Raw genomic sequence first — 27,032 nt, forward strand, 5'->3', positions numbered from 1 at the left:
GTCTTAAAATTACATGGCTTACTAAGACAGACTCCTGATTAGGCAGAATAAATTAAGTGTTATGAAATAAATTCTGAATTCTGGGGGAAAAAGTAGGTAAGTAGCTGGGAAAATGTGGATATTCTTAGAAAATAATATTTGTGATTGAACTTGGGGGGAATGGCTTGCTTTAGTAAGGCGCTTTTTTTTTTTTTTTTTTTCCTATTAGTGGAGTCAATAGAGAAGCAACCCCCTAACCTGAGGTTTCATTCCCGCCATTTAGCTGGAGATGCCAGCTGAAGGCTCCTGCTCCTGGAGCATCCTAAATGCACACCCTCCGCCCTGAGGTCCGCTCTGCACACTGGCATTTTCCAAAGGCCTCATCAGTCAAAAGAGAGGTTTCTATAAATCCACTGTGGGTGGTGGCATTTACATTTGTTTGAAAGGCTTTTTTTCTAAACTAAAACCTTTCTCTTTTTGAATAAGTAGCATATGCATACAGTTCAAAAATCAAAACAATATGAAAAAGTTCATGTTGTTAAGACCGGCCTCCAATCTTATCACCTCTTACCTCCCTCAAGCCCCTCATCCCTTTGGTAGAGACTATTGGTTTCTTTGCATATCCTTCCCGTCTTCTTTTGTAAACATAAGGACACATTGTTTTTGCATCCTGCTCTTTTACCTGACAGATGGCATATACAGGACTTCATTGTTGCTCTCGTTTAATCTAACAACATACCCAGGAAAATGTCCATATCAGTACACAGGAGGATTTTTGTTTTGTTTCCTAAACGGTTTTATAATATTCCACTGTGATGGTGAAACATGATTTATTTTAACAGTCCTTTATCAGTGGGCACCTTCTCAATATTTTAAACATAAACCCTACACGTATAAACTTGCATACAAACAAGGTTGCATTTCCCATCAGGGCTCTTATTTGTATTACATGGAATATTCATAAAACAAATGCTTGAAGGAGGTAATTTTCCTCATACAACTATTACTTCTAGGAAAGTCTGTGTTGATATATTTAGCACCATTGGTGGGACGCGGTGGGACGGGTGGTACAGGGCACGTCTTTATCCATAAGTAGAATGTGTGTTTTGGGCATTAGCAAAGCAGGGGCAGACCAAACTGTCCTTTGAGAAAGAATGCGATATTGTTAAGAAATTAAAACAACAACAACAACAACACATGTTGTGGTCCTCAAAGGAAAAATCAGAACTTTACTGATTTATTTTTTCTGGTATTTTATAGAGTAGGGTCATGTTTATTTTGAGTAATTTGTAGGGGAGTAGGCTCTCTTTTCAATGGTTAGCAACTATGAATGTCTTAATTGGGCCTCAGAGCAACCCTGTGAGTTAGTGCTAAGTGAGAAAATTGATACTTGGAACAAATAACTTGACAAATGCTTCTTAGCTTGTGAGGGGCAAAGCTGGTCTGATTGTCAACCAGGAGACGAGATGACCTCTGGAAAAACTGCACCCAGGGTTACTGAGCAGGTGAAATAAAACCCTATAGGTCAAGGTCATTGCAGAGAAGGTACTCAACATGCTAGGAGCCTACCTACTCTCATGCACCCCAGCTTCAGCTCCCATCTCTGCAGGTTGCTGTGCATTCAAACCTCCCAGGCACCAGTGCTCTGTACGGAGGGGCCGGGAACATGAGTTTTTGCATGACTGGCACCGGAGTGTTTGGGTGAAGTGTTTTCCTAACTCCTTTCCGTTCAGTGTGGAATTGCCTGATCTTTCACCATCTTGCCCTTCATCCTTGACTGTGCTAACCCTTCACACCAAGTTCTCTTCTTTTAATCACAAACATCATTAAATAGTACTTCATACTTATTGCCTGAACTTTCACAATATCTGCTGTCAACCTCTTGCTCACATTTTGTTGAAATTATTCTCAGATACTACCTAAGGCCAAGGCATTGGACACTGTTGGCTGCCCCGTCCCCAACCCCTTCTTGCCTTGACAGCACTTTTTGGCTTTCTGTCTGTCTGCTCTTTCTTGATTCCTTCTCAGGCCCTTTCTCCACTATACTGTTCCCCTCTTCAACACCTCCTTCTAGACCTGTTTCCTACCTCTGTTTCCTACCTCTCCCATCACCTTCCCCTTCACAAGCTCATTCATGTGCAAGGCTTTCCCTATGACCTCCCCGCGAGTAGCCCCCACAACTTTATATTCAACATCAGCTGGTGTCCTGAGTTCAAGTCTATATTTACAACATCTCACAATCACCTTTCTCACAAAGCAGCGACCTCTCCATTTCCAATTTGGACATGCCTAAGATCCGAATCATTTAAGCTTAATACTAAAAACGTTAACAATCCCTTATCTATAATTTTTCCTACCATTAACACAATCATTTACTGAATTTTAACAATTTCATTTCTTCTAAATCTTTCACTGGAATGCTTAAATACCAGACTTCAGACTCCAAACAACTCTTCCAGTCTGGCAAATTTGTCTCTTGTGTTCCCACCTCTGTGCCTTTATACCTCTTACTCCCTTTCTGTAGAATGCCCTCAGGACTGGAGTCCTCATTTGTGGGGCTCAGTGCTAAAGGAAACTGTTCTTTTTAAAAAGCAGGAAAAAGATTAAAGATACTAAAATGAAAGCTTTTCACCCTTTTCTGTGTATCTGTTCTACTCACATTCATGCTTTCCTGTTCTATCAGACTTCACTTACAATACACAAGATCAAAGATAAAAATAAGAATACGAAGCTGGTGATAGCAGAGAGTGCAAAACTGAGAAGGGGGGCGGAGGAGTGGGGTGGTCATGCCCCCAAATCATCCATGTCCTCATCCCTCTGGGATTCCCTGTCCCACCTACCCTCTGAAGACAAGTCAAAGGCTGCCTCTGCCGGGCAGGTTGTGAAGTGTGCATGCCGGGGGCCTCTGCCCTGCTCCACTGCAAAGATGAGCAAAGTGGTTTCCTCCTACCCTTGGCAGCAGTCTCTGAGAACATTTTTTATTTGCTATTAGTCTTGTAATCTCCTATGAGTTTATAAATTTCTTAAAAGCCAGGGCTATCTCTTCATTTACCCTAGAATCCACCACATGACTACACATCACAGTTGCTTAATAAATGTTCGCTAAAAGCGAATTAAGAGAACAAAGAAGAGAAAAACACTGTGATTTCGAAGCCACATGCAACGTTTCCCCCAGCCACATCCTGTGCTTCATCACTGCTAAAGCAAGGTTCAAGTTCTTCAGTTGGCTGTCCAATGCCTTTTTATTTTCCTTTTCATTTCCTGGATCAGTCTTTACACTGGTCTAAGGACATTTCTAAAAACGTACACATTTCCTAGTTTTCTCAAATACTTAGATATACTAGTAAGCCCATGTTTTCAAACGCTTTTGATTAAAGAAACTATTTTGATGAAGAAAACAGAAATAAGCCTAGAAACACTTTATACACATTTTGATTTATAAAAAATTTAACTTATTGAATTGTAGTTTCTTTCATTTCTGGAAAATTCTGTGTATTTAAGCAAGTTATCAAAGACTTCCCTGGAAGTGCAGTTTTGTTTTAAATAAGATTCTGTTATTTATTTAGTTTTGTTACTCCTCACCCAAGGATATTTCTCTCATTGATTTTTAAAGATAGTAGAGGGGAGGGGGAGTTGATAGGAACACATTGATTAGCTGCCTATACACACACCCTGACCAGGACCAGGGACTGAGCTTGCAAATGAAGTATATGTCCTTGACTAGAATCAAACCCAGGACTCTTCAGTCCCAAGGTCTTCTCTATCCACTGACCCAAACTGGCTAGGGCAGAAATGCTTTGATAAGGAAGTTGAAGTCAATTGGAACCTTGAACTTCCCATACTGGCTAGATACACATGATCAGCCCAGGAACACTGACCCAATTCATACCCACCCTTCCTCCTAAACCCAGATATCCCTCTTTTTGGGTATTTTGAACCGAAAACTGAGAAAGCTCATGTGCCCTTGTGGGAGAAGCTACTTTTAAAAACATACGACGAAGCAGAATACTTTAAAAAGGCAAAACATCAATTAAAAAAATGCACCACAGACACTGCATCACTAAGAAAGCCAGTAACTTTACTGAATTGTCTGCAAAATACAAATTATACCTTATTTCCAGCAGGAGAAACTTTGGAAAATTCCCCACTTTTCCACTACAGACAGCTGAATGAAGTCCCTTGAGATACAGAGATGGGGTTTAACTTAGTTATAACATCTTGTCATCTAGTGGCGACAAAGTCCAGCTTATGCCGCTGTGAACCTCTACTTGAGTATCTGTTGCAAAATGCTTGTATACCCTCATTTACAAGCGATTCGAATGACTGTTTAATGGAAACAAGTCCCCAGGAAAAGAAGGAAAGGGATACAGCAAACCATCGCAAGCAATCCAAGTCCCACCCTGCGGCGCCCCCAGCCCACACTGCTCTGAGAGAACACGGGTGCTGAATCCAAACCACAACAGAATCCCACGCTTAGCTGACCTCTCTACATTACACTGAGGTATGAATCAATTTGAGGTACGGACAGGGAAGGCAAATGCAATACCGGATTGTGAAAAATAACCCAAATGGACAAATTGAATGGAGAAGATATGTGGCTTGGATTGCTCCACATCTTTGGTTAAAACATATTTAAGAAAAGCCTTTCCGTTACATCTGCAGTCTGAAGCATTCTAACAGACACCAGTATCCCATCAATCTTTCAAAAGATCTGCAGTGGCAAGAAATTCACGCTGTATAAGTGACGCCACACAGCAGATGGCACCCACGGGAACAGATGAAGTATGCCACGCTTAAGCAAGAGCCTTTATTGAGAGTTCAAATGGCTATTGCTTCTTGAAAAAAAAAAAAGTTTTTTGTTTTTTTTTTCTAAAAGAAAGAAATACAAGCATTACTCTCTGGAAAAACAAACAGAAGAATAAAGGGAGCAAAAAAAAAAAAGAAGCTATTTCTAAGTTAAAAGATAGGTGTGTAAGAAAAACAAATACATAATGTTATGAGAGTGCAGCTATTTTCTTTAAAAAAAAAAAATGTATTTGAATTGTTTGAAAGTCCTCACCTTAGTTAACCTGAAAGTGAGCTGAAGATGACAGGCATTTTCATATTCATCATTACAAAATACTAAGTTCCACTTTAGGGAAAAAAATAAGCCATTTTACTAAAAAAACACAATTTTAAAAAAGGTCAAAATGAACAGCCTTCCACGCACCAATGCATACAATATACAGGTTGTGCAGCTTGCATATATGGCATCAGTGTTACCAGTATGTAAGCTTCATGTTACCCAACAATCTTTCAAACCAGGGTTAGGCATAACATGCTTGGAGCTGTGTGAGATGCCACTTGTGGTTCTTGGATTTGCAATGAAGAACGTAGCCTAAATGTCCTCTATGATGACTACGGGAACATCACTTCCTCAGGGCTCTGCCCTACACTTCTGAATACAAAGGGTTTACTGTGATAAAAAATCCAAACCATACTAGCTTTGCAAATACAATCAAAGGTAAATTACAGATAAGGTATAAGGGTAAAGAGAGACAGTGATCGTTTACAGAGAGTGACTCATCACAATCAACATTGTGCTTCTTCTCATTAAATCATCTTTAAAAAATCCTCAGATTATCCCTTCGGGAGCTTGCCACCACTTTCTGCGAATTCAGCAGTGGGGACAAGCGATGACTGGCATCCATTTTCAAGTGATTCTGTTCTTTTCATGTTCTTATAAAACTATCGCCAGAATTGCTACAAATAGCCAAGGCTTCTGCTGGCACTTTAACTTACTTTATTTTCAGCATTAGAAATGCACTGTTTCTTTGTTGCTGAGGCAAAGTGCAGGTAAAAAGTTAATATGGCTATTTTTTCATATTTTCACATAATGACCCTTTCCCACCCACGGATACATTTTTTTTTTTACTGATATTGATCAAGTGTTTTGAAATGATAAAGAACATTTGTGATATGTTTGCATATTTTATACACATCAAGTCATAAAGATGTGTTTGTAAGGATGGGATCAAATCTATGGTGAGAAAAATGACTTCTTAGTTTTCTTATCCCTATGTGTGAATGCGTGTATGTCTATTTTCAGCAATGGTTTTCTGTTTTTCCTTTGCATAAATGTTTTTTCTTTCATGTTCCATGGACACCTTGAGTAGTGGGATATATGAAATGATTAATAGTTATTTTTGCTTGTTTTTAGTATATAAAACATTAGTACAAGGCAGGTTAGCATCCTCTATGGATACCACCAAAGGTGCATTGTGGTCTAATTGTAGATTTCAGATTAAGTTAAGAAAAATATAGCCTCGTTAGTAAGGTCTCTTGGCTTTTGCCACCCAGCGGCAGCCTTTTTCAATGAGAAACACATAGCAACTTTACAAGTAAAAGAGAAAAAAAAATGGGTAAGAAATGTCCTACACACAATGTAGCAGTGTCGATCTTATTGTCTGCATCTTCTTTGCTGTGTATGTCCCTGGGGATGATTGGAGATGGATCGACAGATCTCCACATTCCAAGAGAAGAAAAATCATTCCTAGACTGAAATCTTTTTTAAACAATAGATATCAACATTATTTTTTTTTTAATGGCACTCACTTTTTAAAGGGTCTGAAAATGAAGCCCTTATAGACAAATATTAGACAAGAGTCATTATTTCTTGAAAATTAAAAAAAAAAAAAGGGACATAGAGAGGTTCTTTAATGGGATTTCTTGACATGGCTATTAAATCTCTTTATTGAAGAAAAAAAATAGATGACATACATGCTTTATGCAGAAGTTGACATTTGGGGGGTCCTGACACACTGGGATTGTTCAACAGTCCTACATTGCAGACAAGATTGTTAAGGGTCAGTTAAGATAATTAAAAACGGATGGTGAAGCAACTATCTCTTTATCTGTTTCCTTCTTGTCTAGCACCCAATCTTTCACATTTTTCTTCTGTGGGAATTTATAACTTATACATCGAGCAAACTTCATATCACTTGTTTCTAGGGCCTTATTTGCAGGACACGGGCCCCAGCACAGCTTCTCTATTCTGGGCATATTTCTAAAAGCATAACAAATTCTGGCCTGAAAACCAACCAGATAATTTAGGATTTGGGCAAGTTAGGTGTGCACTTACTGAATTCCAAGATGCATGGTGAAATGGTGAGATCAGAAAGGGGCCCTGCGTTTGATGAAAATTCAAAAATAAAAAGCATAAAATAAGCTAATTAGTATATACAATGGATGTCAGTCGACCCAATAGATTGCTAATTGTATTAAAGACAATTTAGGGTGTTGCCATGTGATATGTTCTAATCCCACAGGTTATCCTTTTGACAGCTGACCTTGAACTTATAAAATGTATGCAGAGTAAAAGAAAACAGAAAGAAAATAGTTACTCAAATGTGCAACCGCACAAATATCCCCCCTCCCACTGTTAAGATAACAAAACTTCTGCTATTACCATAATATTATATATATTAGAAAGCTATACACAAGCATGTTAATTTCACAGATTTTTTAAAAGATTCTTAATATTTTATATAATTAGAAATACACATTTCAAAAACAAAACTTCTACAAAGAGAAAACAGTTATCTTGGTTAGCAAAGCATGGAGTTCCTCATGGCTTAGGGTAGTGCTTTCTATACAAAAAGTCCTTTTTGTTTTTTTTAACAGGACTGTTTAAAATATCAGCGAAGCTATCAAGGGGGGAAAAAAACACATTTTGGCTTAAGTAAACTACAAAAAGCCACAAATGCTTTGCAAACTCTGTCTTACCTTTTATATGAAAATAAGCAAAATGTAATGTACATATTTTTTATACTTTTATTTAATAAGAGATGCAGACCCAGATTCCTTTATTTTACTTAAATACGTTAGCCCTCAAACTCCACTTTTTTTTTTTTTTTTTTAAATAGGTATGGTCCTCTTTGAATGGTCATCGATCCTTTTGATTGAGTGCCATACGCCAATGATATGCCTGCAGGTTTGTGAGCGTCCTCAGGGTGGTAGGCGACCTGGCGTGTTCCTAATGCTTACCAATGGCCACCCTTTGCCGGGTCTGTCCACAACATCTATACATTTTTTTTTTCTCTATATGTTGCATAACAGCTGCTCTCTCTTTCAGTAAAGATCTGCCGCTTTTGGCAAATGTTTCCTTTTTTTGTCTATTTACATGTAAATAACGTTGAACCTGCAACATGACACTATCTATGGTAACATACATTTTGCAAAGGAGCACAACAGTGAAAAGAAGTTAGCCTTAAAATCTATTTTGTACAAGTGTTCTGTTGTACAACTCAAGTGCTAAGCTTATCTCAGCAATTTCTGTTTATCTTTATAACTGTGTCACTGAGGCAATTTAAAAGTACTTTTACAAAACAGAGTACCTGACTTTTTTTTTTGTTTTTTGTTCCACACACAGCACATAGAATGCATATCGACCCCCCTTTTCCCCATTAAGGTATAGCACACACACACTGCAAGAGAAAAAAAAAAACACAAACTAGTAAGTAATAATCTGATCATGTTGCCCATCCTTCAGAGAGTCGCATGCGCTTGACGGAGGGGCTTTCCCTTTCGTCCGGCGAAGGTCTGGTGAGTCCAATGGGGGAGTGGAATTCGTTCCGGTGATCCTCTCGGTCGCTCCCGTCGTAGGAACTGCTACAGCTGCTCAAGCTGTCAACAGGAGACCTCCCCGCCTCGTGGCGCGTGTGTGGTGGGTATCTCGAAGGGGTGGTGGTACGGTCTCTAGGAGGAGAAACAGGTTCTGACTTGATGTTGAGGCTTTGAGTAGAAGGCAGGGAGAGATTTGAACTCTGAGATAAATGAGTGCTAGTGCAAGCTCTGTAGGAGGAAAGGAAACCCAGTTACAGATGGAGGAGGCCTGGAGCCCCCAGGAACTCACAAGTACATCAAACATCAGCTTAAGACTCTCGCATTAAACACCAGAGCATGCCCGGAGCGGGAGGCGGTGCTCAGAGGCACGGGAGGGGGCAGCGCCTTCTCCGTTTGCCCCCTCCGGGGGATGACAGGGTGTAGCTGGCCCTGGCTCACGGAGGGCACCGCTGGTCTGACAAGCTCCCTCACTCTGTCCCTGCGGGGCTGAAAAGGGGTAACCAGACATGCCGGAATGAGCATTCTCAATGTGGTGGGATTTCCCCCTAGACTAGCTCCGATATGGAATCTAAGGTTTTAAGACGCATGGCTTAGGTTTGGAGTTATACGTCCTTGATCTACTAATGCCAGTGTTTGAAAATTAGTGTAAAGAGCTTATTTTGGATATGAATGGTTCCCTCAATTTAGTAAGCACTTACACAGTAAGCTGCACAGGCTTCAGAGAAAGGGAAAAGAGTTCGGATTTCAGGGGAGTAGCATCCGTAAGAGGCTACCCACGACCATGTCTAGGGAATAATAGCCTGGAAAGGCGAAAGGATGGAGGGAGGAGGCTGATAATTATCTGCAGAAATTTTAAAAACACTTAGATTTCCTACTTCACTAAAACGGGTATAATTTTAATTTCTTCACATTTTCTCAGCTACACGGGATAAAAATGCTGTTTGTTCTGCACAATAACCTCAACATTCCTAATGTTAGTCTCACCCTGCTAGGGAACCTAGGGTACCACTCCTCTCATTTGTAATTGCCATTAATTGGTGAATCCGGATTTGCCTAGAAAAGGTTATTGTCAGGAAGGATCTACTGTAATTTTATTGTGTTTATACACCCCCTAGCCCTTATTTGTTCCAGGAGAGTATTACTTGCCCTTATGACAAAATGTGGGGGAACTTAGGGACTTGAAACTCTGGAGGGAGAAGTGTAGATTGGCAACCACAGTGACTTTCATCAGGATAAACCGCAGTACTACTGCTGATGTCCATGCTACGAGGCTTGCACTGTTCTCACGTTCTGATTGCCCTGACATCCACAGCTAGAGTCAGTATTACTAGCCCACAGTGTCAAGAGAATACGGAAACCTCTTTTACTGAGGAAGAGTTACAGCAAAGAATAATCCATACGGACACACCCATTTGAAACAAAGGAAAGCAAAGCTGCCAACTCATATATGTGATTATCGTACTTTTTAAATGGAGAGAACTGGATGGTGTTAAAAATGTAATTATGAGCAGTGAGAATATATATATCAGAGGAAAAAGTGGAATAACTGGGGCTGGCTTTTGGAAAGATGCAATCAAAGCTCAAGATGTATAGAAATACAAAATTAGTCAGAGATGAGTTTATCTTTGAGTGATGTTTTATACAAAAGCACCACCTACTGGCAAAGAATTACTTTCCTTCCCTTATTAATAGATGAGCTAATGTTGAGAATAACATAAAGGAGAATTATTTGTTTCCCTAATAAGCCCTTCCTTCTCTGGCTTTTATGATCTTTTTATTAAAACTTTTTATTTATTGATTTTAGAGAGAGGGAGAGGGGGAGGAAAGGGGAGATAGATAGATATAGACAGAGAGAGAGAGAGAGAGAGAGAGAGAGAGAGAGAGAGAGAGAGAGAGAGAGAGAGGAGAGAGAGAGATATTGTTGTTGTTCCATTTATTTACGCATTCATTGGTTGATTCTTGTATGTGTCCTGACCAGGGATCAAACCTGAAGCTGGTCAGGGCCTTTTATAATCTTATAGAATCAAAGCAGTTTTAGCATTTATATCAAGAATATGTAATTTTTGATCACTAATTTATTTTAGTCTCTATACTAATTTTCTAAGAGTTTTAATTAAGTAATGTTTTAGTCAATAAGATATTAAAATGGAGGTGGAGCTGTGTTTCAAAAGGATCCATAATGGTGGGCTATCTTATCTTGGTTCAATGTCACTTAATCCTTCATTTTGATGTCAGAGGAAATCATCGTTTGATTTCTGGAAGAAAGAATTTTCCTGGCTCTAGATAAAAAATATAATTTCACTAAAATTTAATGAAATGCTTCTTACAATGACTCACACAGCTGTTTAATAATGAATGTGAATTAGGAGTCTGAAAATATGTGGCATATCCATAAATACTTTTGTCTGCCTTTTGACATTTAAATTGTGTCTTCACAGGCTGGGAGCATGGAAAATTCGAAAAATAATATCTGATGATTTGGACTAGTAAAGCAGTTAATATGAATAAGTTAAGCAAAAAGTGATATAATCAAAATGTTGTTTCTTTAACACAACTTTTGAAAGCTGCATTATCTCCCAGTGTCAACTAGCTTGTACACATTTTGCTGTATTTCTTCCCTCAAAAAGACAAAACACTTACTGCTTATCCCTTCCTATAAACAAACAGGCCTAAGTTCCTTTTTTGGTGGCATTTCATTTTACACTGAAAGCATGTATGAAGCATTTTGAGTAGTTCCAGGGGCACTAAATGCACAGTCATACCATGGCAGTGATATCTGAGAATCCGCTTCCTTGCACTGTGGTAGAGGATTCAAAACAGAATGAAATGTAATTGATTGGCCACTGTTATCGAGGAAGTGCTTTCTTGGAAAGGAAAAGGAACCTTAAAGATCACTTAGCTGTATGGGGCGGGGTGGGGGTGGGGGTGGGGCGGGTTCAGATGTTGGTTTACTTGTCCTTGAGAACAAAACTTTTGTGGACACAGATAGATAGATCCTTTGAACTACCCCTTATGTGTGGGTGAGAACGAGGTGGGTGGGGAAGACAGAAGCCCCACTGCCCATACATATCAAGTCCTGCTGCTAGGTTTCATCCTCTACAAATGCCTTCCAACTGGGAAGACGCTTACCCTTCCCCATCATTGTTCAGAAATGAAAGATGATTGGATGGTTTTATTCAAATTTCTTACTGCGTTCTCCTGGAAATTAGGCCAGCAGACTAAATTTTATTGACCTTTTTAAAATTCGTCTTTATTCAAAGTTATCTCTTCTCAATATGTCTTGCACACCCACCTCCACAAAGATGATGTATAGAAATGCTTCCAGAAAACAGGCTGCCCTGGTTTCAGGTGGAGAGAGAAAAAGCCCTAAAAATTCAAGGGTCTTTTCCTCACACCTCACTATGCAAACAACTCTCACTAGCCTTTGATGGCAAGTTCCTCCTGCCAGTGATCTCTGCTCCCCACATACAACAATTTATGCCGTTCGTCTAAAGTGCTTAGATTAAACCAGGCACTAGACAATGTTAAAAGTATAGTTTTGAAGAGTTAAAGATATTTCCATGAACAAAGTACTTTTTAATTTTGAGAGAAAACTGTGGTGCCCATCTTGGTCAGGCTGAAATATATTTTACTCTGCTATATCTAACCAAAAGAATGTGACCCCACCACACAGGCATATGAAACTATTTCAGCCAGGGGAAAAAAAAATCAAATTTTAAAAATTAATTTATACTGTGAGAAATAAAGGCAGCTCATATAGTTCATTTTACATAAATATTACAACCTGGGGGGAGGTCAAAAAAGAGTATCACACTTAATCATGTGAGCATGAGCTAGTCCATTTGAAGGAACCTACTCTTGAAAAGTTTTTCTGCATGTGTGTGTGCGTGTACGTGTGTGTGAGTGTGTGTGTGTGTCTGTGTGTGTGTCTGAGAGAGACTGAAAAAGAGAGACACCCAAGGGGAGTAAGAAGGCAGGAAAAGAAGGAAGAGTAAGTAGGTAAGTGGGCCAAAATTAGGAGGACTGGAAGTGTATCCTGTCTGAGGGATAAGGGAAGTGATTAAGTGCAATAAAAACTCATAGACCAAATTCAGACTCAATTATGCACCATGAGAATTGGTGCGGAAAGAAATCAGAACTAAACAAAATGCTTCATGATTGGCTGTTGTAATTCACTTCCTCTCTAGTCCCGTCCCTCCTCCCCTTCTCAACTACTGAAACCTCTATCAAGAGCAACAGAGAATTAGATTCTTCCCATGAAATAGAAGAGAATTTTAAAACTGTAATTAAAATACATAAATATGTGTTTTATATGTAAAGTGCAAATTGTCAGATATTACCATATTCAGAGAAAATTATATAGCTTTTGACATTGATAATTCCTAAGGAAATCTAGTCCTCTAATGGATGAATTTTGTGAAAAATGAGAAGTAAACAGCGACCTTTATTTTTGCTAAGAAGCATGTACATGGATTCATAGCTGAGTCACAGCACTGTTATGCCACATGTATGTATTTTAAGATTGCCTGGATGGTATGATGTACCTAGTGATAATTACCTGAAAAAGTTTTTGCAATAACTTAGCTAGTTAATTTTTCAAGAAAGCAGAGTGACACTGTCATGTGAATGAATTTTACTATTTATATGAAAGTTTAGCTTTGCTACAATAGTGACTATTGAGTAGAAAGCACATAAGCAAATGGTGAATGGGTGAAAACCCCACTCCAAAATCACAAATCTATGTGGCATCAATTTTAGTGAAAGCTGCTGGGGCAGGGGAAGGGTAAGAGAGACAAAGTTGTGGTATCAATCAGTGATTTTTATTCTACTCAGAATCTTATGCTCGTTATCTCCTTAGAAACATAAATGTAGAACTAGTTAACCACTCTAACCAAATGCTCAGCAGAAAAGTTAAGGTGAGGTAGGCATATAGAATGTTTCCAAAATATAAATGCTTGTTTTCTTTAAATATATTATGTCATCCCACTCTTTTCTTTTGAAGATTAATTTCAGTTTTTGAGTTATTAATTTTTGATTCAGGTTTTAAACTTTAAAATAAAAACTTTTTTATACGTAGTGTGATTGTAAAGTCGAGGCTTTTTAAAGGTTTGGACAATCCCATAGTTTAATGACGGGAATCATTTCTATGGTAAAGACATATCTCAAAACTACCACAAGGGGGCAGAAATATACATCTTCTGACCAGAAAACAATAAAAATGACTTTTATACTCAAAATTTAGATAATTAGTATATCTATGGATATTTACATATATATTTACATGTATATGAGTACATTACTATTCAATAGAATAGTTGATCTTAAGAGTATTACTGGAACATTAGTACTGACTAAGGTTTCTCAAGTATCTCAAAAAACTCCAAGAACTTATAACTGTAAATGTTGTCTTATGTCCCACATGAGCTAGGTGAAAGCTTAACTAAGTAAAAATGTATTGTTGAGAGAAATAGAAATAAATATAGGCTGAAACAATAGGAAAATAATTTAGGTCCTTATCCCAGAGCTCCCCCTCCTTTGAAAGAATAAGACAATATTTAAGCTACTTGAAAGGTATTGATCTGATAATTACTTCCAGATTTTGATAGAGTAGAATTTTACATCCTCTCTAATGGGACATTAGAGCACATTATTTAGAGATCGCTACTTGTCGTTTAAAAACGCATCCACAAGGGCATTACAAAAGAAATGGCGTTGCTTACCCCAGCTGACTGAGGGCGGACGGCGGCATGTTATGTAGGTGTTGCTGTTGCCAGCCAGTGACTGAACCCAGATGAAGAGCGCTGGCGGTGTTAAAGCCAGACAGAGAGGACAGGTCTGCGCTGCTCAGAGAGTACTCTAGATCAGACACAAACAACAAGGCAAGGCGTGAATCCAGAAATCGTCGCACGATGAAGAGAACAAACGTCTTCAATTTAAAAAGTATTCTCTTAGGATTGTTTAATGACTGTTATAAATTATTTTACTTTAGGGGTGAGGGGGAGAGGAGAAAAACATAGGGACAATTTTAATTTAAAAGATATATAATGATATACCATAAAGACTTGCATGCATGCATATAGGCATAACCAATGGACGCAAAACACTGGTGGGCGAGGGCATGTATGGGAGTGGGTTGGAGGGGCAATGGTAAAATATGTACACATATAATACCTGAATAAAACATAAAAATAAAAAATAAGAGATATACTATATACCAAAAAAAAAGCATTCAATGAAAGCTTCAAAGTAATACAACTTGCAATTCTAGTTTATTAGAACTACAATGTGCTATTTCAGCATATACATATTTGATGATTTAGACACATTTTAAAAACAATCATGAGAAAGTGAGCTATTACTTCGAAGAACAGCTCATTTTCCTTGAAATTGTTCTACTATATTGACATCAGCTTGGGTTAGTGACACTTTCAGTCATTTAAAAAAATTCGAATGTTCACGTTGTCTTAATAAGTCAGAGGTAGTGGTTTTAGTGCTCTGAACACCACAGGTAATAAAGAAAGCCTCCTAATGAACTAAAAGGTAGTATCTTTTTCATCTTGCTTTTTAATAAAAAAGTATTTAATATTTGAATGTGGCAAAGCTACTCACCGGTACCATATGTTGTTGAAATGGCTGATGGATATCCTCCCATCCCTTGTCCTGGTAAAGTAGGAGTTGCTACGGAAACCACTGGGGTAGCCAATGACTGAGCAGACTGGGAGTTATTTATCCTTTGATTCTTTTAAAGTAAATAAAAAGACATTACTGGTGGAATTTTTAAAAAAGTAACAAATATTAGATTTCAGTATTAGTTTTGCAAATAAAGATAGAATTTGGTACAAATCTCATGAAATTAATCAGTTAACATGTGTCTCTATGAACTCTGCCAACCCTATCATTTACAATCCTTCAAGAGACCAGTTGTTGCCATAGAAACCCATTACATCAGTATCTCCTAGGCAACTGAACTAGTAACAAGTAGCATAGCTTTATTATGGGTAAAAACAGACTATGTTAAAAACTGGTGAAATATGTATACTGTACTTCCATTGTTTCAGCTTTTATTCAAATGCAAATTAAAAAAAAATTAAAATCAACCGAAGTGGTTTTATCTTTAGTTCTATAGACAGTCGAGCAGACCGGTAGAGTTTCATGCTATATTCTGACCAGAAGGTGGTGCTCTGACCACTTTTTTCAGATTCTTCTAAACTTCCCTCAAACTAGATGGCAAAGCAGCCTACATGTATATTTAACTCCTTGCTGCAAGGAGATTAAAGATTCACATACATTTAAACATCATGAGACTTCAATTTCTTAGAATAAGAAGTATCTTTTTGGTTTAAAATAACTAATGTCTCTGTGCATGTGTGCGTGTTAGAATTTTGCTATAAACGAAGCCCTAAAATAAACTGAAAACATGGCCTTCACTTGCAGAAGTTGAGACAGAAGAATAACTTGACGTCCCTTTCCCCTGTGAGTGATACTTGAGATGAACAGTATCTCAATATAATCGCTGCGCACACACTATGGTAACTTAGACAATTTCCCCATTTTATGAGAGCTACCACTCCACCTAAGAATCATCGCCTTGGATTTCTCCTTGCCCGTGCCATGTAAGGGAAGCCCTCTCACCACTTACCAAAAGCAGGTCGACATCCTCAGACTGAGAGCATGGGGAAGGAGTTTTATAAATTAGTGTCTGCCAATATTTATAACCGGGCAAAATCTTTCCCATACTGGGAAAAGCATCTTCTGATAGACCCAACAGTTTGGAGAGTTCTAAAACCCAGACTCTAAAGATAACGCCTTACAAAGACATTCTTTGTTTCCCTTTAATGAGCTGTTTGTCTCAAACGTGAAGACAATTTGTCCAGTTTTCAGCATAGGTCAGTGTCTCCACCTTCATTATTTCACTATCAGATTTTGAAAAATAAAAAATAAAAATAAAAAGGATTGTCCTTTGAAACCCCGCTTGGTAGAGGAGGAGGACCGCACGTGGCTGCCAGGGAGAGGCCTGCCCGACCTCTCACAGGGTCCTGGGAAAGCATCAGGTTTATGGGACTTGGACTCAATCTGCCCATGGAGACAGCCGGCCGTGCAGGCCCACACTGCTTGGCTGTGGCCCTGTGGAAGATTTTATTTATTAGACCCAGTCTTTTCCTAAGGGAACGTTGCATATTATGTGATTTTTTTTGGTTGATATTCAAAATTAATCTGCACTGTGCCATAATAAACTAATCAGCTTGCAGGACTGTTCTACCCTGAAGCCTGCCACAGAGCGCAGAAAGAAAAAAGAAAAAAAAATGTGTTTGCAGAATGATCTAAAATTGTCTACTGAATCTTGTTCTCACATTTAAGCAAAGCTCATTTGGGAACACTGATGTAAGTCTCTTTGTTGCTGAATTTGGTCCCACCATATTATCTTCATCTTAGCTTAGCCCTGCAGACCCAGGAAAGAGAAAAACGGCAGAGTCTGGGATATTATTTACATTTCATGGAGCCCACTTCTTTATTCTTACAAGTGCCACAACTTTAAAAAAATTTATTTTGTGAAATATAACCTTGTTCAGAATGCTGAGGATTTTAAAACAATTTTCTTTTGTGGGGTAACTCTTTGCATGAAGCAGAGGTATGGGAAGATGAACTGAGGCAGTGCATAGGCATATGAAACACTGAGCATTATCGCTGCAATATACTCAGGAGGAGAATTGCCATTTAACAGGAGAAAGTTCATTTAGAAATTATAAAAAAAGGTTTTTCATTGCCATTACCTTGAGGACAAAAATAGTTCAACATTATAAAAATCTGTTATGAAATGCCTCATTCTGTGAGTTTGATTCTACCATTGGTCAAACCATATGTCCCAAAAGCAGAATAGGCAATTATTATTTTTTTTCTAATTATAAACTGAAGGCTTTAAAAGGCAGTGTTTTCTTTTGCCCCAGAACACCACTCCTATAGTGAAGTTCACTAGGATGTTGGCTCTTTTTTTTTTTTTTATGTGGAAAAGGGAATGAGAACCAGTTACCAGAAATAATAGCTAAATACAAAAAAGGACTCCAGCAATAGCACTAATGTATTCATTTTATGAAAGCACTTAAGTAATTCATAAAGTTAGACAAATGCAAAAATAGCAACGCATAGGCAAAACATTATTGATATTTATTTAAAATATAGTTTTTCATTACCACGGATGGCATCGTATTCTTGCTGCCTGGTGGAATAAGAACTCGGAGATCTGGTTTACGGTTATTCATCCCTAAATTCATGGGGGGAGGAGACTTGGCTTGCATATTCTTGTTCAAGTTCCCAGGTGAGACCAGCAGACCTGGTGAGTTTCGGGGATTGCCATACCCATTCCCTGTTAACACAAAACAAGGAAACTGCTCAGGGAGAAATATAGAGAATATATTAGGCGAGATTAAGAATAAAAGGGTAAAAGACTAAGACATACAGTCACATACACTGGAAATTTACAATTGGATGACTAACGTAACCTCCCTATGGAGAGTAACCCAATCAGTTATTTACTATTCCATTGAAGGAAGAGTATAAACTTTTAATGAGAAGAGAGCTAATATACATAAAGCTGAGAAATCAATATATATGTGTGCTTTTTTTCTAGTAAAAAAAAAATTCTGGAATAAAGTCAGACAGTCATGCAAGGTCTAAGAGGAGCCCAGAATTGGTCCTGAACTTTAATTGACTGGCTGGGCAGAGGCCTGGCTGGAGTGACTCACTCTTTCAGTTCAATGGTTTGAGTTTTATTTTGTGTGTCTGTGTGTCCTTAAACGAAGAAAGGGCATACAGCAAGACTATAATTTCTAGGACATGCCAGAGGCAACGCCTCTCACACAGCTTGCTGTTCAGTTCCCCTTTTCTTTGAATAATTTCTCCTTTTGGTTTTCTTCTGTCTCTTCTGCAGTGTACGACCCTGGAGGCTGTCTCTCCTGCTCACATAGAACTTCCAAAACCAGGACTCTTCTCAGGAACTAAAATGAAGGGACGATGTCTCCACTAAAACACTGATTCACCAAAGCATAGGGACAGCCATCTAATGCAAACACCAAAAGGTCTGATGTTTAACCTCTACTAATAGAACATGGATATCTTCAGGAATCCATTTCTCATAATTCAAATATCGGGCCTATGACAGGAAGAGCTGGGGAGGGAGTCGGTACCACCTGAGCAGAGGCAGAAAGTCATTTGCTGGCTTCCTCCACCACCTCTGGTCAGAGAAGAACAGAATCAATGACCTGATGAACAATCCTTTCTGGAAACTAGACTCTTGTTTGCTGCAGCTCTCTAAAGGAGACAGTCAACCTCTTTGCTATTGTCACCATTGTCATTCCAGCAAAACACAAATATCTATGACCCCAGGGCAAATGATAGACACTGTGTCTACCCAGTGGGGAAGCAATGACCAGGCCTCAGTCCTCAAAGGCCCTGCTATTTCTCTGTGTTAATTTAGCATATGCACGTGCAAACTTATAAACAGCCTGGGGTGAGGTGCCTGCAGAGCAATCCAGGTTAAGTGTTACTGAGGAAAGAGATTAACCAATAAAGTTTCATGTAAGAGGCAGGAATTGATGTGGGTCTTGAGTAAAGAGACGAGATAGTAAAATACGCTGGGCTTGTGATTGGGCCCTGGGCAAGGGCCACGGTGGGACTTTCCAGAGCAGCCAGGGTCACACCTGGTTAGAAGGGAAACCATGAAAGAAGAGGAATATTGGGGTCACTGGAGGGACTTGAAGGTTGGACTGTGGAGACCCTGAATCCCAAGCTAACAGGTCTTGGGTTTAGATGGTGGAAATGCAGATCTATGAAGGTTGTGGAGCAGAGGGAACTCAGACCTCTCAGTGGATAGAAAGATGTCCTGGTATTGGGATAGCCTGTGATCAGGAAGGCCTGGAAATGTGGACCAGTCTGGAAACTACTGTGATAGTCTGAGCTGGAGGTGACCAAGAACTGGGAAGGCAAAGCACAGGTACATTTCAGGAGGCATTTATGGGAACGTATTGTGAATTAGATTCTATTGGAGGCACACTGCGTAGAGCACAATTGTTCTTTATATCCATTCAGTTACCTGTCTCATTTTATGCATGAAAAAACAGGCTGAATATATAACAAATAGCTACAAGATTAAATCTGTCAATTGGATTACACATAAAATCCTCCCTGAAGAAAAAGAAAACCCAAAACAAACAAAATACCCTTTAAACTTGCTCTGAGTTACACAGTAGTTGTTTAAAAAATATTGGTTGAATTTGAATGTAAATTACTCTTCTATAATAAACTTCAAGAAATTTAGCTAAATTTCCTAAAGCCTGCTAAATATGTCCCAAGCCAAAATTTTCTTTTACAGTGAATTTGGACAGCTTTCCGTGGCAAAACTTGTTATACGAAACAAATACATTTACCTTTCATCACCAGGAGAATTACAAAAAGTCTGTTCGTGGAGAAATGCTTGATAAATTGGAATGCTTAGAGGAATTTTATATTGAACGTGTTTTACTGAATCGTTATTGAGGATATGTTAGGACTTTCATTTTAATTAATAGATTCTATTGGGTAAAAAGAGAATGAGAAAACCAAGACAAAATCTACACTGCTTTCCTGTCAGCTGAAGTCCACACTGAGATATCAAATACATACGCCACTTATCTATTAAGTCTACGTGAGACCTGGTTTAAACAAACAATCAAATGGAAAATTAGCTGGGTAATTTCAAAAGAAGGGGGGTGGGGGAGTCAGTTAAGCAGTGCAGTGAAGCTTGACTAGATCAGAAGAAACTAAAACCCCGGCTTGGTAGACAGCGATACTGGTTTGCATGGAGGAGTTATTTTGCTAAAAGGAAGTAAAACCACTGCATGAAATGTGTTGTCCTGTGATATGATGAGCACTGGGCCAGTGTTTGAAAATGGAAATGCTTCACGGAGCCTCTGAGAAAAGGTTGTGTTTTTTTTTTTTAAACAAACATTTTCTACAGTAAACGCTGAGAAATTCCAACAAAGCCTACATCTTTTTGCTCACATTTTAAACAAAATGTGGGCCAGCAGTAGGGAAAAAAAACAACACCCTAACTAAACATACATTTTAGTTTTTTTAATCCAATAAATGCCTCAGATCTTAAAAAAAAAAATGTGAAAAGCGTTCTATTTTCCTCTTAGAATATTTCCTGTTATTTAGAAATTATGCCATTTCAGAAGATTACTCTTATTTTAAGGTGTTCGCATATTGAATGTAAAATATTTTGAACCGCGATGACACTTCTTAAATTCATATTTTTAGAGCATAAAGTTATTTTTAAGAACAAATAAATTTGGCTTTTGCCTGGCGAATTTCTACTCTTTTTAGCATATTGTGCCAGCCAGCATTTTGGAGCCGCATAATCACCATTTCTGTTTCCAGCCACCAAGTTGTTATTCTGGCATAATATAGATTCAAGAATGCAAGACTGTGGATCCTAAACCAGTGATATAGAAACCTATCATTTCAAAATCAATGATGAATACATGCGTGCGGTTTGCTGCTAAGAGGAGCCTGCATTTAAACCAGCTCGGAAACCGCGGCCTCCTCCTCACTCAGAGGGCTGTGGCCCGAGTTGAGGCTGCTGTCCTACATGAGGTACGTTCACTAAAGAGAATGGGCCAGTTCAAAGTTAGGGGTCAGGGAGGTGGGGAGCACCACCTCCCAATAACCTCCTAATATGCAGATGCAACCTTCCTTCATGCTACGTTTTAAAATGACCCTCTGCCTGAACAATTATCAATTTAGACGTGACTGTAGGCAGATGTCACATTCCCTGAGCAACTTAAAAGCACAAAAATTATAAAGCATGAGTGACTGGATTTCCTGATTATAGATTATAAGAAAATGAAGAACAGACCAACTTTGGAGTAAGTTTGTTTTATAGTTCATTTGATTAAAAATATTGTTCCACATAACATAAAACAATTTAAGCATTCACAATGTAATTTGCATGAAGGATAAAAGAACCTATCTCGATTGCTTACAAGTTTCTAAACACTCACATTAAAACTAGCATAAATATACAGAACTTGAAATGTGGTGTTAGGAGAAAAAACATTTTTTTCTCTCTCCCTGGTTAACTTGAAAACACTTGCTGCCTTTTTTTTATTTAATTTTTTTTTATTGACTCCTATTTTAAGAAGTTGTAAATTCAAAGAACATATTCCTGGCATAAGCTGTCCTGAGGAGGACATTCTGCTTGTCTCACAGAGCTCAATTGAGCATGTAGCTCTCTTTGAGCCCAAAGTTCTGAAATTTTCTCTTATTTGGATATGTAGACATTATGAGTCTTTTTACTTTTTTTTTTTCTTCTTTTTCTTTTCTGGAACTTTTAGTTACAAATACAAGCTTATAAAATGAATCCACACAAAACAGAAACTAGTCCTTATGGATCCTGTCTAATATTTTTCATTGGCACAATCATCTTTTCAGTCTCCCAAACTGTCATTTTGACTATTCCTTCTCCCTCTTCCAACCCATCAGGTACCAAATCTTGTTAGTTTTCCTTCAAAAATGCCTCTCTCCTGGTTTAGGCTTTTAACGCCATTTGACTAGGTCTTTCAATAACCCCATGTAAGCTTATGTGCATATATGTGATGATATTAAATCTAATGCACAGTCCCAGCTCACCCAGAGAAGGCTTTGTAAAGTGCTGCTTCCATCACGTTCCTTGTTCAGATCACATGTAACACTGCTGGGCTGTGCCCTGGGCCTGACCCACTCTATCTATCTAACCTAATTTCCGGTGGCCACGGCCAAGCACAAGGCCTCTGAAAATGCCTCAGTGTTTGTTCCTGCAGTCTCATAACCTGTGTCTGCTCTTCTGTTTGATGCAAATTCATTTTTTTAAAGGATCAACTGATGTCCCACCTCTTTCATGATGCCTTTCAGACAATTTCAGTCCACCCTGGACTCTCTCCCCTCCAAAACCCCGCTGCAGAGGCAGCAATACCATGCAGAATATTAGCTCTTTAAGTGTTTCAAGTGCTCACAAATGATACACAGCATATGTTGAAGAGTTAGGAATTATCCAGGAATGGCACAAAAAGTTAAGTTACTGAAGGAATGTGAAAAGGCAACAGAAAATGTAGAGTAACTTGCTGATTTCAAACACGGAGAGACTCTTCTCTTTATGCTACTTGAGCAAATTTTCTTCTTTAGATGATAACATACTGATGACCAAGTATACCAATGAGACAAACTACTTAGCCACGATATAATATGAAAAAGTCGGGACATCATCCGGTCCCTCCCCCCCTCTCCCCTCTGCCCCTTCCTGGCCAGACTTGGCTAACAAGAGCCTCTCAGATCATGATAACTTTATACCATAGACTTTCTACTACATTTTATACTATAGAAAATGAGCAGCCAAACTTCATTTGTGCCTGGTGAGTGACATCCTTACCTCTGAATGTGAGGAAAATAACAATCCTGACAGTGGACAGGATAGATTAAAGGGGGACAGGGTGCCGCAGGGAAACCGGTTAGGACGCACCTGCTATGGAACACAGGCGGAATGAGGTCTGACTGAGGCAGCAGAGATGGGAAGATTTACCAGGCAGAGGGGAGTCAAGAACAACAACAACAAAAAAGATAAAGTAGATAAATCCAAGTTCTAGTCATGAGGTCTCCATCAGAGCTCCTTTAACCACACTGAGCCTTACTTTTCTCAATGCTAAGTGATTTCATTAGTGAGAGAGAAGCATAAAAGTAATCCGAATTAAAGACTCCCACACACTTGCCTGAGGCAGCCATCACCAACCTGACTGTGCAATATGAATAACAGCAAACCCTTCATATAGTGTTATCTAGCAATCCTAGTAACAACATAAAACATACACATTAAGTACCCAGGATAGCACCAAGCACCTAGTAACTGCTGTATGCGTGTTTGCTAGTATATGTGGATACAAAACACCTTTAAATCCTCACAACAACAATCCTATGAAGTACTCATAGATTCCTTGGATTACATAATGAGAAAAATAAGGAACAGAGAGGTCCAGTAACTTGCCCAATGCCAAACAGCTATCAAACTGTGGGACTATGATTTGAACCCAGCAGTGTGTTCCGAGTCCACACCTTGAGAATCAGTCACGCTCTGAGATTCTAAAAACCCGTCTGTGTCAAATCTCATTCTAAAATGCAGGAATACAAAGAGACGGGGGGAGCAGATAAAGTGTGAGACCCAGGGACATTGCGACTCAAAGGTTCTCCTGAGCCAGAGGTGATGTGGAAGCTCGAGAGAGACCTTACACGGTCAACTTGGCCATCATAACCACTGTTCTGGTTCGGAAGATGCTGGACTTACACGGGCTGGGCAGAGTAAATTTAGAGCTGCTCATATGAAAAAAAGACCTGCAGGGTATGATCATTACAATAGATTTATTATCTCAAAAGAATGTCACAATGGCACAGAAAACCTACTTTTGCCCACCCCTATATAAGAGGCACAGGATGGTGATGTATTTCTGCTCTCCCTCTGAATAAATAAATATTTACAAACAGGAAATATTGGGTTTAGCTACACAAAATGTCAAAAGCAGCTGTTGAACTTTCGATGTGCTATTCAAGTGGATAATGAAATATGCTTTTAAAAGTAAATTTTACAATATCATAGTCAATCATCTCTCCTGTATCATAGGGTAAAGATGTTTACCTATCTATTGCCAATTTAAGATACAAGCCTCCCTCAAACCACTTACAATGATACTGAAATGCCCAGTATTTTACAGTATCCACTATTAGTTGTTATCTGGAAAACAATTTCTAATTATATATAGGGGTATAAAATTTAAATTGTTCAGGAATTTGTTAATGGTATCTCAGTTTTTAGAATTTGAAGCAAACTGCCACAGGAAAACTGGTCAGATTAAACTGAACATATAGTTGAAACTCTAATTGATTTTCTGCTTGTACTTCATCAAAATGTTTTACCAAACTAAATGTTTTGCTTTTTTTTCCCATTAGAACAATTTTGAAAACATTTACACAGTTACTGTCTTGTTAAACTTGAGATGCCACATACCTAATAATGCTCACCACCACCAATTAATTTTACATTTGACTTTTTAAAGGTTTTAAGGTAAGTTACTTTCTATTATCAGGACAGACAATAGAGTGGTGAAGGCCTGGGGTGGGGAGTGGGGGTGGGCTAGAAGAGGTTAGTGGGGGAAAAGGGGGGCATATGTAATATTTTCAACAATAAAGATTAAAAAAAATAAACACAAAAATTCTTTTATACCTCAAATAAACGTACATACTTTCACAGAAAATTCTTTTAAATTATATAGTAGACTTGTTCATGCAACCCACTACTCTACTGGAAGTGACACAATAGTTTTAGTGGAAAAATATTATAAACGTCTAAGTTTCAGTCATACCTATACTTTGCCCTGAATGTGTGAAACCCTGTTAAAGGAGCCAGGCCCTGGCGGGTGGCTCAGTGGGTTGGAGCATTACCCTGTACACAAACACATGTACAAAGGGCACAGACCTTGGTTTCAAGTTTTTTTTTTTTTTTTAAATATATTTTATTGATTTTTTTACAGAGAGGAAGGGAGAGAGATAGAGAGCTAGAAACGTCGATGAGAGAGAAACATTGACCAGCTCCCTCTTGCACACCCCCTACCAGGGATGTGCCTGCAACCAATGTACATGCCCTTGACCGGAATCGAACCTGGGACCTTTCAGTCTGCAGACCGACGCTCTACCACTGAGCCAAACCGGTTTTGGCTAGGTTTCAAGTTTGATCCCCAGTTAGGGCTCAAACAGGAGCAACCCTTGCGGGTTCTCTCTCACATTGATGTTTTTCTTTCTTTCTTTCTTTCTTTCTTTCTTTCTTTCTTTCTTTCTTTCTTTCTTTCTTTCTTTTCTTTTCTTTCTTTCTTTCTTTCTTTCTTTCTTTCTTTCTTTCTTTCTTTCTTTCTTTCTTTTTCTTTCTTTCTTTCTTCCTCTCTCTCTCTCTCTCTCTCTCTCTCTCTCTCTCTCTCTCTCTCTCTCTCTCTCTCTCCCTCCCTCCCTCCCTCCCTCCCTCCCTCCCTCCCTCCCTCTCTCCCTCCCTCTCTCTCTTTCTCCTCCTTCTTCTCTCACTAACAAAAATAAAAATCAATAAACATATCTTTGGGTGAGGATTCAGGAGGGAAAAGAGCACTAGGAACTATAAGTTATTCAGCTGTTGTGAATCATAGTTTATTGCTTAATTTTTATTTATTTTTTGTTTTTAGAGAAAAGGAGACCTTTTTCATGGGATAGCTCTAAGGGAGAAGGCAACCACAAAACATCTGGAGGTCAGAAATCTGGGAATGATGAAAATTTCAATATGCCTCCTGCAGAACGGGGGTTTGCAGAGCAGATTTCTGATTCTTATCCTGGTAAAGACTGCTGATTGCAGATTCCTAAACATAAAATTGCTCCACTCTATCTGGGGGTTTCTTAGGGAAATAATATAATAATGCATAATGTTAGACTATGAAGAGACTCCTGTGAAACCTCAGAGCCTTTGTGGTGTATTCTCAGAAAAATACCCCAAGAATACACCAAAGCCAAGACTATTTTTGGCTGTAACAGTTAGAGGGCAGCAGACATTCTACACAGAAACTTATCTCTTCGGCTTGACCATGTCACCCTGAGGCCGAACCAGACCTTCATGGATCCCATATCTATCCCGCTTGTCCTTGGTTTGCTTTTGCTTAGTACCGTTTGTGAAATTAAGTCTCTCTGCCAACTAGATACTGAAATTAAAATACAATAAGCTCTGGATTGGGAGGCAGAAGTAAAGAGTTTTTACTTATTACTGAGCTGTTCTCCAAAGATCAAGAGCCCATATCATAAAGTAGGTTTCTGCTGCAAGCCATTTGCTCATTCATGCGTCCTAACCGTCATGCGGGTTAAGCAGAATCACCCAGACTTTTGACAGATGAGGAAACTGAGGTTCAGGAGCTTCTGTGACTTGTCAGTAAGTAGGAGAGCTTTGGTTTGAATCCCAAACACAGACTCCTTCCACCCCCTTATGACAAAAGCCAGATGCTTCAGATTGAGAATGCATCCTGATATTTCTCCCTCTCTCTCTGAATAAAGGCTCCTTTTGCAAACAAGGAAGAAAAATTGACAATCGGATGTTTCCGGTGCAAAGGGGGCACTCAAAATATCGTTCTGCTTCTTCGATACTGATTTACTGCAGGGATAGCTTTTAATTGCACCATAAAAAATGATATTGAGCCTCACTATCTTCAGAAAATTCCACTTAACGATGAATGATAGATTGATGACTCACTTAATTGTTCACTTCTTGTGATTTTTGGGGCTGTCTCTTTGCTAAGAATGAGGGGGTGTCTCCATTATTGACACAATCGCTCATTCTTCCAGCCATTTTCATAAACAAAAATATTGAGACAGTATAAATTAGAGAGAACGTG

General features: G+C 38.8%; 1 protein-coding gene across 38 annotated transcripts in view; it reads right to left on the reverse strand.

The window, feature by feature from the left end:
• Positions 1–4,036: 4,036 nt before the first annotated feature.
• The window catches only part of MEF2C (myocyte enhancer factor 2C), a 161,182-nt gene continuing 138,186 nt past the window's right edge, over positions 4,037–27,032 (reverse strand). For 19 of the 38 annotated variants that reach the window (XM_084882095.1, XM_084882086.1, XM_084882087.1 and 16 more), the window contains 4 exons: positions 17,772–17,944; positions 15,193–15,322; positions 14,304–14,439; positions 4,037–8,715 (listed from right to left, as the gene is read on the reverse strand). In XM_084882095.1, the coding sequence (XP_084738221.1) occupies positions 8,490–8,715; positions 14,304–14,439; positions 15,193–15,322; positions 17,772–17,944 (665 nt within the window). In that variant the 3' untranslated portion in view covers positions 4,037–8,489. Of the gene's footprint in view, positions 8,812–14,303; positions 14,440–15,192; positions 15,323–16,222; positions 16,247–17,771; positions 17,945–27,032 lie in introns of all 38 variants that reach the window. The other 19 variants (XM_084882075.1, XM_084882070.1, XM_084882103.1 and 16 more) reach the window with 3 other exon arrangements.

This window comes from Pipistrellus hanaki (assembly GCF_964339955.1).
Source record: "Pipistrellus hanaki genome assembly, chromosome: 4".
Taxonomy (NCBI): Eukaryota; Metazoa; Chordata; class Mammalia; order Chiroptera; family Vespertilionidae; genus Pipistrellus; species Pipistrellus hanaki.